Here is a 13,017-nt window from a genome sequence, read left to right on the forward strand (position 1 = left end):
AATGAATCTTTCCAACCTTTTTTTCTCTTATTCCTCTTGACTATCTCATTAGCTATTGCACACATGAAATCTTCAGCTTTTTATCACTATCTAAGAACAGCAATATTTTATTCATATTAAAATCGTCTGGATCGTTTACTGTCGAACGGTATATATTAATTCCTTTGGTTTGCTGAAATCAGTATTTTTAACGTAAAATATAAAATATAAAAAAAATCTTACAAACATGCCTTATATTATCAATTTGCTCAATATCAAAAATATATACGCCATTAAAATGGGGAAGAGGAAGAACGTGATTACGAGTAAAAATAATTGGCATTATATCCGATTGATAACATCTACAAGTTCTGCTGATAGTTTTTCTCTTTTTCTAACTAAGAAGTAAAATTAGTAAGTAACACAAGTCATGATTCGGATTCCTGAATGTTTTAATATTTCCAAAGTTAAATGATTTGTCTTTAAACCGATATGAAAAAATACAGATGTCACATCCTCAGTTACAGTACACACATGTTAATGTTTGATATAAGTACACAAGTTAAATAATGTAACCTAAACGACACATATCATCAAAATTTTAAGTTGTGCAACAGTATACATCAAAACGCAACAACATGCCTCAAACTTGCGGAATTGTCTGTACTGGTTTGTATGGCAACAGAGGTCAGAAAACAAAAGGACAAGTCGACCATCCGGGCCGTGAGATCTACAGCTACTGCACTCAACCGGAGGCTCTCAACAGGTTCTGTGGACACCTTCCAGATGGACACGACTTCAATTACTGCCGCCAGAAGTCGGAGAAGACCAAGAAAGTTCTTTGTGAAATGAAGAAAGTAATACGGACTCTAGATCATGCGTAAGTGCAATTACTGTCTTTAAGTGTATCACGGAACGCTGTTTCTCAATTTATGAAATTTAATACGATTTCGTAACCAAAAAACAATATTTAAATCGATTGATATTTCAAAGAATGGTAACTCCGATAAATATATATTTGTAATATTTATTGAAAAAATAAATCACTGAAATGAATTAATCACTTATTGATATTTGAAGTGACTGTCTGTTTGACTATTTCTTCTATACAGGATGCCTTGTGATCAGTGGGATACTTGGCCAACATACAACAATACAACTGGACCTCATAGGTTCAATTTCTACCGGGTAAGACCTAAATTCAATTTCATCTTGTTCTTTCTCAAGTATTCTATGCTCATTATTTATCATTTGATCTTTTGAAAATATCCTGGATATTTCAGAACAAGCATCCCCAATGCAAGATGTTTACGTCACCATGAATGAAAGTGTGACTTTTCGATATTTACATCATTTAAAACTTAAAAATTGATAATGTTTTCTAATGATTTGTTCAACTTTTTGTATAATATAAGGTTTGTTTACGTTTTTAGAATGATTGAAAGATATATTTAGGAAAAACAGTTGATTTGTATTTAACGAGGCAATATGTGTTAATACGCCATGTATTAACAGCCTATTTTTCATTATAAAAAGCATTAAGTACTATGGATATCAAATCAAAAAGTTGAATCGATCTCTTATGACAACTTCCCTGCGTGGGCACCAATATTCCAAACAAAAAATTAAAATATCTAGAAAAATCTGTCAAATAAAGTTATTTTTATAATGGTACAATTTTACATTGTTTTTTGAACTGCACTATATTCACATTATCAATTTCGTATAAATTTGCCAATATTATCCCTCAATTAAATTAACCCATTGAATTAGAAAAGCATCTAGCCTTTAATCGTGTTAGGTTGTTGATCCTAGCTAATTTCAGCCCAAAGGTAAGCCATGGGATTTGAAACGAGTCAAATCCAAAGAACTGATCGGCTCTCAGCTGTACAAAAACTGCGACTGCATCAAGAGGAACGGCCTCCAAGACGACTGCCCGAGATTCCAATGCCGGGGCAGGGGATGGTGTAAGGAGCAACCTTTCCCGCTGTGCCCTCCTTTCACACAAGTCCCTAGGCCTGTTTGCGATGTAGACCCTTACAAGTACGTAATATCAGTATTCACAAACTAGATGTACCACTGCCTGATTATTAATTCCACAAACTCTTCCACTTTCAGAGTATGTCCTCATCGGCCATGGGAGCACCAGCCTGGATACATCCCTCCGAAAGAATGCCCGATAGATCCTCTGCTCGTGGAGGTGAAGGAAAGTAGGGATCCTTGCCCAAAGGGAACCACTTGCAAGGTGCGTTGTCCCAACACCGGCAAGGAGTACTCCTACAATATGACTACCGTCGGCGAAGGTGACCACCTCCCAGACGGTATGAAGAATTACAAATCAGGAAAAGTATTCAAACTTACACACGCAACCTGTAATCCCCCAGGGGTGTATCCTCCCAAGTGAACGGTACGAAGAAAACGACAGTATTAATAAATAAACAATGTTTTCGTTACTTTTTAACTCATTATATCTCTTTCTATTAATGATTACTAATTACTTAATAATAATAACGTTAATGGATTCTAGTATCTAACGCCAATTACGGAAGTAGTATTACCACAACAAATAAAATATTTTTTTTTTTAAATAACGCAATGTTACAATTGAAAATGTTAGTATGATCAATTATATACTATTTAATCTGTACAATTGTCGATAAACCCTCATGACTTCAATGGCGCAGTGCTACATTAAAGGAGAAGTTTCAAGTAATGAGAGTCTAACGATAAAGAGAATATCACGAGCGATATTCTCTCAAGGAAAGGCACGGGGAGCTAAGATATTTAACAGGTTTAATTCGACGGAATAAAGCTGAAAAGCGGTACCCCTTCCCACCCTATTTCAGTTTGATTCACAAATTGGGAGAGTAGGAAGTTTCGAATCGCAATCAGGAGCTGAGTGAAAGAGCTCTTTTCATTCAAATCCAAGTGTAAACGGCTCTCATTCGTGGGCAGGAGGGCGTAACTTGCCTCTGAGGGAAACTTGGTCGGATTGGAGTTGGCAACTTGCGTGGAGTCGCACGGTATGAAAATCAACCTTCCATAAGATAAACAGGAGAACTCAACTCCTCCAGCTAACTCCATTAGGCCGGCTATTTCACAGAGATATTTGCCTACCCTTGTATTAAAAGGGGCTGACTAATGGTAGATGTCAACTTCACCGATTCCTCTACTGATGAGTGGATTTGTGATGTCGCTGTGGGTGTGAAATAGAAGGTTTCACAAAAGGCATTTTATTCAAGTTTGCATTTTAATATTTAAACTCGTGAAAATAATTTTATTCTCAAAATTTTAACGTGAGCAATTGGTATGTAATGAAAATAATGTTCCATAAATTATTGTTTGGATATTAATAAAATTTCTATCACGAGCCCTTAAATCATTCAAATACTAGTAGATAACTTACTAGTGAAGGTATCGACAATACGGCCGTTGTCGTGGCTGAAAAACATTCTAAAAAATATTAACTTAATATGTATCATTGTGGGGCCAAATGAACTGAGAGTCCAAAACAGAATAAAAAATCAGTTTTCATACCAAAATAATGTATGTCATAGCCAATTTCGTGCCAACACTAGAAGCAACGTATACTCAGCTGAAACTAACGTCCAAAGTCAAATATTTTTCAAACTTTTTTATCACTAACTTTTTTTTATTTTCTAGAACGGACCTATTTAATCAATTGAACCAAAAAAATTAAATAAAATAATAATTCAACCACCCCTCCTCTCAAACTTAGAGGTTTTATATCGCATGATGGATTTCAAAAATTAAATCTAAAAAGTCTGAAGCGTTGACTGGTTTCTTTCGTATATACACTGGTTTTGGAGAGACTTGAAGCATGGTTTTAGAATCTTATCAAAAATTATCCTAATTACGAATTACTTTTTATCAATTATCAAAGCCACAAAGATAGTTTTTGTATTTAGCCTTCAATTTGCAACCATAACTGCTTTTTCTTACATCAACAAAAATCTTAATGTTACCTAAAATTACCTGATACTTATAACTAACAAAACTAGAAGTGGATGAAGGAAGAGTTGTTACAGTTTGTACTGAATGATAAGAATGATTAGGGAAGAGTCGTTAAATGTTATTGCAGCGGGGGGAGGAAACAAGAACTAATTTTCTTAAAAGTTCACACATCTAATATTAGTATTGGCTATAAAAAGAAAAGATACTGTACCTGCAGATGCATTGATCTAAAAATATTTCATATTAGAGGTATATTGTTCTAAGAATCTCCTAAAGTTCCAATAACATTCTATGTTTTTAATAACTTAAAATAACTTGAATTCAAATATGATAACTAACCTGGTATATTACATTTAAATATGATTAATAATGACCTGTTAGATGACTATTGAACTAAGTTGATGACTGAAGACGGGATAGGGATTTGAGCAAGACTCCCACGGTGAAAGTCTCCAACAGATATCAGTTCATTAATGTCACATTGGGTTTTGTATGATACAACTGACATATCTTTGAGTTTGTTTCCCAGAGTTGTTAAATACTATATATCTATTCTTTGTATTATAATCTATTTTCGGTTGGAGCATTAGTAGTATTTTCTTGATTAAGACAATTTTATTATTATTCTTATTATCATTATTGATTTAGCAATTAAATATTTGATAACTAAGTAATCAGAAATTTACGAATGAATACAAAATTTAATTTTTATTTACGATTTGTCTTTTATTAACGTATCATACTACTATGGTTTCATGTGTGTGATATGTTCAGAGCAATTCATCAGGAACTCGGATTATAAAATTGAAAAATAAATCCTTAGTGAGAAGAATTAAATTTCATTGTTAAAATTCTATACCATAGGCGATTTAGTTTGGCGGAGTTTAAGACTGCAAAGTTCTAGTGGCTTCATTCCTCAGAAATCAGCCTCCACCCTGTTTAAAGAATGATGAACCATGGGTTATTATCTATTAATCGAGTTTAGAAGAGGGAGGCTCTTCTACAACAGGCTACAGCGGCTAGTGTGGGCTGAATATAAGATGTTTATTATTTGTTATCTATTTATTGTTTTCCTAACATTTAATTTACTAATATTTTCAATAAATTTGATATGAATTGACTTTTTTTTTTATCACTAATATTCTTATCCTCAGTCAAGACAGAAAGCAATATTTCACAGTAAAACCTGTTTTATGATGTGTGAGGTGTTCAGCTAAGGAATATTTTGACCTGTTTAACAGTTGAAAAAAAAATTCCTAACCTAACAAAATTAATAAACCTGAATGGATTACAAATATTAGACATTACGTTTTAATGGAAATTATTGATTTTTTTTGTTAAGGTTTTTTTTTAAATTTTATTTTTTCATTAGTTTCTTAAAACCATAATCATACTTCCAATGTTTCTGAATTAAAATAAAAATCTCAATCTAAACCCCGCACTCGCCAATGATTTCATCCCCGGTTCCGCTGTCCGGTATCGATGAGCAGATGATTACGGGCTTCCCCTTGTTCCCGTCAAATTACTTGCCATTTACCCGGGAGTTACTTCTACTAGCGACCGAGTGATCCTGGATGCTGTTGATTTATACGACGGGGTCATCCTGTTTCCCAAGGGTGCCCCTAGCTCCCTCTTGAAATATGCCCGCACATAACCCGAATTGCCCGATACTAGGATAATTGTGGGGTGGCTCCCGGCAACATCATCTTACTGTAATAAAGCAACTTATCAAGGTTATGTCCCATACGAGCTTTTACCGATAGTGGAATTTTTCCTATTTGGACATACGGCTCTTATTGGCTATTTATAATTTGTTTTTAAAAGTTAACTTAATATATCAGTTAAATAAAAGTTCAAATGGTTGACATTCGTACGATTTAATCCGTTGTTATGGAAAAATAAACTACACAAATTAAATACAACTATATTTACGCCGACTAAACAGGATTTAGGAGAGGTAACCTGAACTTCGAAAATACGTTTCCTTTACAGAATCTTCGTGATCATTGATTGATTTTAAATGATAGTAAACTTTGTCAAGATTAAGTTTAATAGATTAAAAAAACTTTTATTTATATATCAATTCTCTACTCTTCAAACACTGTTATATACGTAATGCTTAATACAAAATATTAAATTCTTTCTTCATATAATAAGTCTGCATTTGATGTTTAAGAGGAGTCCAATAACACAATTGTAACAAATACAGAGTTTAAAAAGTAGGATTTTGTACATTAAATTCCTTTAAGTTTATAAATCAACAGTAATTATACAATAACAGAATACGTTTAGGAAAGTAACCTTAACACTTATTTGATTAGAGGTCATGGAATGCCCTCACAAGAAAAAACGTAGTACCTTCCACATCTTTTTTGAGGTTTTCACATAAATATGAATTTAAAAACTATTTCTTTGGTTTAAATTTGTGATAAAGCAGCAAATACAATTATTTCCTTTTTAATTACAATTTTAATATCTTAAAATTTAGTAATTTAGTCCTTGCAAATGTTTATCATATTATAAAAACAGTAGCTTTTGAGTTTTAGTATGATACTGAATTCCTACTTAGCAGGGCAGTGTGGGATAAAAGCAGAAACAAATTTAATTTCCACCTTAATTCAATGGTTTTATCATCACTGTAAATACCATAAATTGACAGTTTATATAACTAGGCAATTTACTAAGAACGATGAAGACAAAACATCATATTATACAAATAAAACTCTTGGAATAGTTAAATAGGGAAGGGGGTTTCAGAGTTTCTTGGTTTCCGAAAATTTTTTTCTGATTTCCCTCAAAGCTGTCAATATTTGAAATTTTCCAAACGCCAGGCTAGACTCTAATGAAGAAGAGAGAAGTCTTGACGAAGCCTAGCTGTGAAAACAGGGACCGTTTCCCCGATAACACCAACTCGTCAGAAAAACGTCTATTTTAGTTGGCATCAGCTGTTGCTGTTCTTGAGTGCCTCGCCCAATTATTACTGACTATACCCGACTAGCGTTCCTCAGGGCGCAACCATCAAGTGATTATTTCTGTTTTGAGATGATATACGACACCATTAGCGCTAACTATATTTAGTCTACTTAAGTAGCTGCAGCATTTAGAGCCTACTCGCTACTAAATGTTGGAGCGTAATGAAGCCTATACTGCTGTTTAGAGGACAACGGTACATAACATTTAAACTAATACATATTATTTTCATCGTTCATCGTATTTACAAGTTCTAGAGTCATTATTGGTTGCCTAACTGTTCATTATCGCGTGACATATACCGTCAACTAACAAGATTGCTCTTAGTTTCAAAATTTATATTTGAATAATAGACATCGCTCCTTTAATTTATTACATACAAAAATAAAATAAGATAGAAGACTAATTTTATTCGGTGTCTGATGTTAAAATGAAGACCATAGACCAAAAAAAGATTATTTTTTTTTATAAATAAACAACTCAGGTATCTGATCAAGTTGATTATATGATCATCAACTCCGTGGTATAGTCACATAGGAGAAACGACCGCTTAAAATTGCTTTTTATTAAGTACTAAAATGTTCATTTGTCCTTTATAGACAAAGTTTAAGATCATTTGCGTTTTTTTTTTTTTTTTTGGCCTTAGTTAGAATTAATTAAATTAAATTTAGTTAAGGCATCATTTAAAGAATATATTATTTCAATATGAAATGCCTATAAGTCCCACTTTATTTTGATATGTTAATTATAGTTGAATAATAGTTTATAATTAATAAACTGATGATTTTATTTTTAAATATTCTACGACTTGTAAGTGTAACCTAAAAAATTGCACGGTTGAAAAGTTATTATTTGGAAAATAGCGACGGATACCCGCGACTTATTATTATCTGACAGAGAGGATGGGATAATAAGAAAGAGGAGAGGATGACCAGAAGATATTGACACTAGAGAGCAGATGCCGAGTCAACACAGAGCCCCAATCCCTTTACGGGCCATCAAACAGGATTGAGTTTGCCAGAACGAGGTCCAGCTCACATTTTTCATACTGTGTCCCATGCAGATCCGATCCCTTGGGTCTGACCATCTTATTATCTGGGGCTATGTCCGCTCTATCTTGTTCGCAAGTGCGCCCAGGATATGGCGTAGTGCGAGGGTCACATCGCAATCGTCGTAAAGCTTGAAACTGCCAGTAGTAAAGATGTTCATAATTTTCTTTTTCTCAGAGCCTAAAGTCACATTACAGAAAGGTGAATGATAAGGTCCTTTGTTAAAACCAATTACTCTATCATAATTAATGTAAGGTCATAACATCATAATTGTTAATTGTAGCTCCAATACTTGAATTTGAAAAAATGATTTGTGTTAAGCGAATATTCCCCATGGGGGCGTCTTTACGGAGGGAGTGGTCTTTTCCCCTAATAATTTGAAAATATCAAGCTTTGGGTTAGTTGAGATTTCAAAACCTACTTTAAATTGGTAAAATTGTGGTTAAACATTATTCAAACAGGTTAATTAATTTAAAATTGTTCATGAACGCAATTGAGAGAGGTAAGATTTCTAAAATGTTTTAGCAGAGAGCGAATTTCAAAGAAAACTTCTCAGACTTACCAGAGGTTGGGTATTCCAGCCAAAATTGTAGGGAAATTTTAGATTTTGCTCTGCCCTCCCCCCAAATAAGTTGTTGTAGTAACACTCTGGCTATTCCCTAAATATATACTTTTTAAATTTAAAGGAAAGCGAGAGAAGCCATCACTATTTCAACGACCATATATCAGTGGCCGATATAGGGGCATTGTCAGGGCAGCCCTGCAGCCATCTCTCTTGGAATTCTTTTTATTTAAGACGGAACACTATATCGAAAATACGATCAGGCCATTACAGGCATACAAAATACAACGCCGGTTCTACAATATGTCCAGGGCAGAAATAATAAATCCAGTTCGGCTTCCATTAATTGGTTGGTGTATTTATTGCTGGGGAGGTCCTGTGTCCTGGCGAAATTAAGAGGTTGTTATCTTTGCGGCTTCGCTGGGACTTGGGCCCATTCCGTCCATCCTTCTCCGGACGTCATCCTTTGTTGCGGTTTTATGGGCTCTCAATCTAGTGCGCTTGATCCTGTGAGGGCATAACGTTCGACAAGTGGTACAATGCAAGCTCGGTACTAGGCTTGTTGTCGCGTGGGCTGGTTCTGTCCTGCTGTTCATCCACCAATAATAGTTGCAATTGGTAATCAATTTAACATTTCGAAACTGGCTTGTTGATGAGGACAATTCGGATTCACTCTCAATAACTGTTACACTGAGACAATAATGATTTTTACATCATTTTGATTTCTTACAATAATTATTATTTAGAATTAAAGTAAATATTTGAGATTTCTAATTGGAGAATGGATATTTAATTTATAAGTAATAATATGCATATGCATATATTTTTTTATCAATATCTTTTAATGATTCAATTACAATACTTTCCTTACCTTATAGTGGTAGGAAAGTAATGGAATAAATAAAATTTCCATACAGTTACCGATAAACAAATGCCATAACGCTGAATAATTCCCGTCTATTTTGCAGGTATAGCCTTATGTATTGCTTTATAATTATAAGGTGCTCTGAAAGGTTCTAAGAATATATTGCTTCTTTTTATCTATAATTGCAGAGATTTATTGCTCGATGCCCGTCCCAGGTCTCATAAATAAATAAGAAGAGAAATGGCGCGAAGATGGCAAGGGAAGCAAGAAAAAGATAGAGAGGAAAAAAATATGCGCCCACTTTGCTAAAAAAAGATATTGTCATCGCAAACTAATTTTGAGTAGGCAATAGGAGGAGGTGGGAGAAATTTATGAGTCCCTTCCATTCGTCACAAATCATCCTCTCACTTAGATCGGGGGAAGGGGGAATGGTGTCGCGTCGTTATTTATTCGGCCCACTATTTTCTTTAGAAATGAATAAAAGTTTATAAGCTCATCTGTAGGTCGACTGTTTGAAAATATGTTCTACGGTCAATTAGTCGGAGAACAAGGGGCTCCCGTTTGGCTTGCCCAGCTCCGGTAGGTCTGGCAGTATATATAGATCATAGATAGCTACCGTGTTTTTTCTGCTGATCACTATCTGTCATCTTGGGTTCTGCTTATAGATGGAATCGCCCTCTAGATTTTTTGTCATTTCCAAATGGGGTTTGTGGCGGGGAGGGGAAAGGTGTGGCACAATGGCACTAAATTATTTTCTTACGTATATCGAATTAAATAAGAAAATCAAATTAAGAAGTGCATAAAGAAAAGAAAGTTGCATGGGTCTATGATACAATTCTTCCTTATTTCTATGCATTAGTCATGTCTTGAAAACAGATGAATATTTTAATGAGAAACCTGAAAAATTCTGATGAATTGTTAATCTATTTCCGAGAAGTTCATAACTCGAGCCTTAATGTTTCTACATTCACATTACAAATACATAAAAAAGTCAGGATCTATTATTAGAAACTCAAAAATTAGTTTGGATGTCCAACGGACTGGCGTGATAACACTGACTTATTAATATCTATCAAAACTTTTGCGAGAGTTTTGTAATTGCCAGCCCCTCTAAAGGTTGACGATCCAACCACCTTATATCAAATGGAACGTTGAACTACTGCCTGTGTGTAATGGTGAGTGGATATTCCATGTGATGCGGACATTAACAAAATTAATATCATAATGATGAAGAATCAAAATATTCGAAAAGATTCATTTTACACCAAATTTTGAACAGATTTATAAAAATATTATGATTAAAAACTTCTGGGATACTCTAAAACTAACTATGATTTATTTCAAAGCCAGCAAAAAAAATTGATACAAACATTAAGTTCTTATAGAAATTTCAATTTTTGGTGCAAGGTTTCTGTTGTCCACCGCTCCATGATTAACACCGTTTGATTGTGGAACTAATTTAGTCCAATTACTACTTTCATCTCGACAATTATGCATACAAAATACCTTTTATTTATGTGTAAGAATATAATTTTAATTACTAGCTTTGAATTGGAATTTTTACTGGATAATATTTTTAGATTCTTGGAATTTGAAGTATGATTTCTTAAAAATATTAATATTTGAAGAAAATAGTTGCCTGTATGAAGATAGATTGTTGGAAGATAGTCCGATCGGCAGTCAATAAAACTATCAAAATAGTTTATGGATAGTTCTTTTTTTTTTTAATGTTGATTTTTAGCAAGGAAAAATGTTAATTTTGAAATAAACTTAGTAAGTTTTTAGTATAGAATTTTAATTTGTCAAAAAAACCTTTGTTTTAAGATGTGGAGATTAACTTTGTATAGAAAACTCCTTAATTTTTAAAACCTTTAATAGCTTCGTTGTTGTTGGCAAGACTGGAGGATTTCTCATCAGCAAACCTTTCAAACATCTATACATCTATTGATGATTTGTTGACAACTTCTCCATCATATCTGTAATAAGTAAACAGAATAAGACAGAATGATGCCTCTGAGTCATTGAAGGGCTGGTAGTACACAAAATAGACAAGCCTGTTTGCCTAGTGATGATGTTTTACAAAACTCTCTTAAATGAGAAGTCTAGCATCCCTTCACCATATGGTCGGACCAATCGCTATCAGTTTTGACACAGAGGAAAACATTTCAAAGAGCGTTTCTAATTTCTAAACTTGTAAACCTCCGCTGAGAAGGTCTCGGCAAACTTCTACGGTCATATTGATGAATGTGGACCGTATTTGTGAATGGTTTTGTTTATAGGAGTCGTAAATCTCTTGGGAAGCGGTTGATATCCGGCCTCATGCTATTCCCGGACCGGGGTCTTGACCAATTAGCAACTTCAGCTTTACCGTCTTGAAAATCTATAGCTGCGAGGTTTGATAAATAAACTGTCAGAGAAGGAAATGATAACTTGTATGAAATTTTGAGGAAATAAAAAGTTGAAAATCTAAATATATTTCGATAGTCCTAAGTGACAAGGAGAAAAATGTTTAATAAAGCAAGTAAAGGAACGTTTTGTATTGTCATTTTGCATCATTAGAATTACCGATGTAAAATATTTTTAAAAAAGAAGTGGGTATATCAAATTTTTGTAGAAAGCTGCTCAATAAAAGTTATTTCTAGTAGTTTTTGAATTTTCAAAAAAAATCGAAATACGAGAATTTGGGGTGTTATGGGAGCACTTGACCCTTGGGGCCAGAACGAGTTGCCTTCTTTACCCCTCCATTCCGATGCCAACATCCTTAATTTGTATATTTTTTGAATACGAGATCTTAGTCTACAAATTTATATATTTCTTCTTAGAGAATTTCTTCCTTAATCATCCGCATTACCACGTGTTCTAATTTTCAACCCATTTCCATTCGCAAAACTTCCTCATTAATCTGTTCTAAACATTAGCTATTTCTCCACCTCCTAGATTATCAGTGCTCCATATACAGCAGAGTAAACCTAGATGCATGATTATTTTTGTTTAATGTTTATTATATAATTGTCATTAATTTTACTGTTTATTTGTGCAAAGTATTTATAGATATCAATTTTAAATTTTAAATATTTTCATTAATTTCAAATTTTTATCTTTTATTTTATAATTTTATCATTATAAGCCAACCAAACGTCACTCTAAATTTACATTATATTGTTAAAATAAATTATTTAATTTCTATCCATTTTAGTCTCAACACATTTTATTTTTCTTATAAGTCCCACGTTTCGGCCAATCCGGCCATCCTCAGGGACAATCTTAATACAATTTTGGAACTAAATGATTTAAAAACTCAACTTCATGCAGTCTATTCTGCCCAGTTCAAAACAACAATTTCTAATTAGTCAATATTCACATTAAAACCAAAATTAAAATTCATTTATCAGTCACTATTTGTGACTTTATCACAACAATGCTGGTTCTAAAATTGTATTAAGATTATCCCTGAGGATGGCCAGATTGGCCGAAACGTCGGACTCGTAAGAAAAATAAAATGTATTGAGACTAAAATGGATAGAAATTAAATTATTTGTTTTAACAAAATTAACTAGCCTCAAGAAAGTTTTTCAGATTATAAATTACATTATATTATTATTCTAAGGGATCTAGGT

At 33.5% G+C, this 13,017-nt stretch overlaps 2 protein-coding genes across 7 annotated transcripts in view; one reads left to right on the forward strand and one right to left on the reverse strand.

Moving 5' to 3' along the window:
- LOC106681190 (homeotic protein spalt-major) overlaps positions 1 to 13,017 on the reverse strand; it is a 177,566-nt gene that overhangs the window by 99,682 nt on the left and 64,867 nt on the right. The window lies entirely within an intron of this gene.
- Positions 400 to 2,440, forward strand: LOC106681191 (uncharacterized). Its single transcript, XM_014421391.2, has 4 exons — positions 400 to 859; positions 1,092 to 1,167; positions 1,805 to 2,022; positions 2,098 to 2,440. The coding sequence occupies exons 1-4, from the start codon at positions 618 to 620 to the stop codon at positions 2,381 to 2,383; spliced, it is 822 nt and encodes a 273-aa protein (XP_014276877.1). The 5' UTR covers positions 400 to 617; the 3' UTR covers positions 2,384 to 2,440.

The sequence above is a fragment of the Halyomorpha halys genome, unplaced genomic scaffold (assembly GCF_000696795.3).
Source record: "Halyomorpha halys isolate HHAL.00 unplaced genomic scaffold, Hhal_1.1 Scaffold316.1, whole genome shotgun sequence".
Classification (NCBI taxonomy): domain Eukaryota; kingdom Metazoa; phylum Arthropoda; class Insecta; order Hemiptera; family Pentatomidae; genus Halyomorpha; species Halyomorpha halys.

What these genes read in the sequence shown, in the direction of transcription:
- LOC106681191 (XM_014421391.2), top strand. Translation starts at nt 618, where the DNA reads ATGCCTCAAACTTGCGGAATTGTCTGTACTGGTTTGTATGGCAACAGA. An exon ending in ATACGGACTCTAGATCATGC is followed by an intron (nt 860 to 1,091) that starts GTAAGTGCAATT and finishes TCTTCTATACAG; the next exon opens with GATGCCTTGTGATCAGTGGG. An exon ending in ATAGGTTCAATTTCTACCGG is followed by an intron (nt 1,168 to 1,804) that starts GTAAGACCTAAA and finishes AGCTAATTTCAG; the next exon opens with CCCAAAGGTAAGCCATGGGA.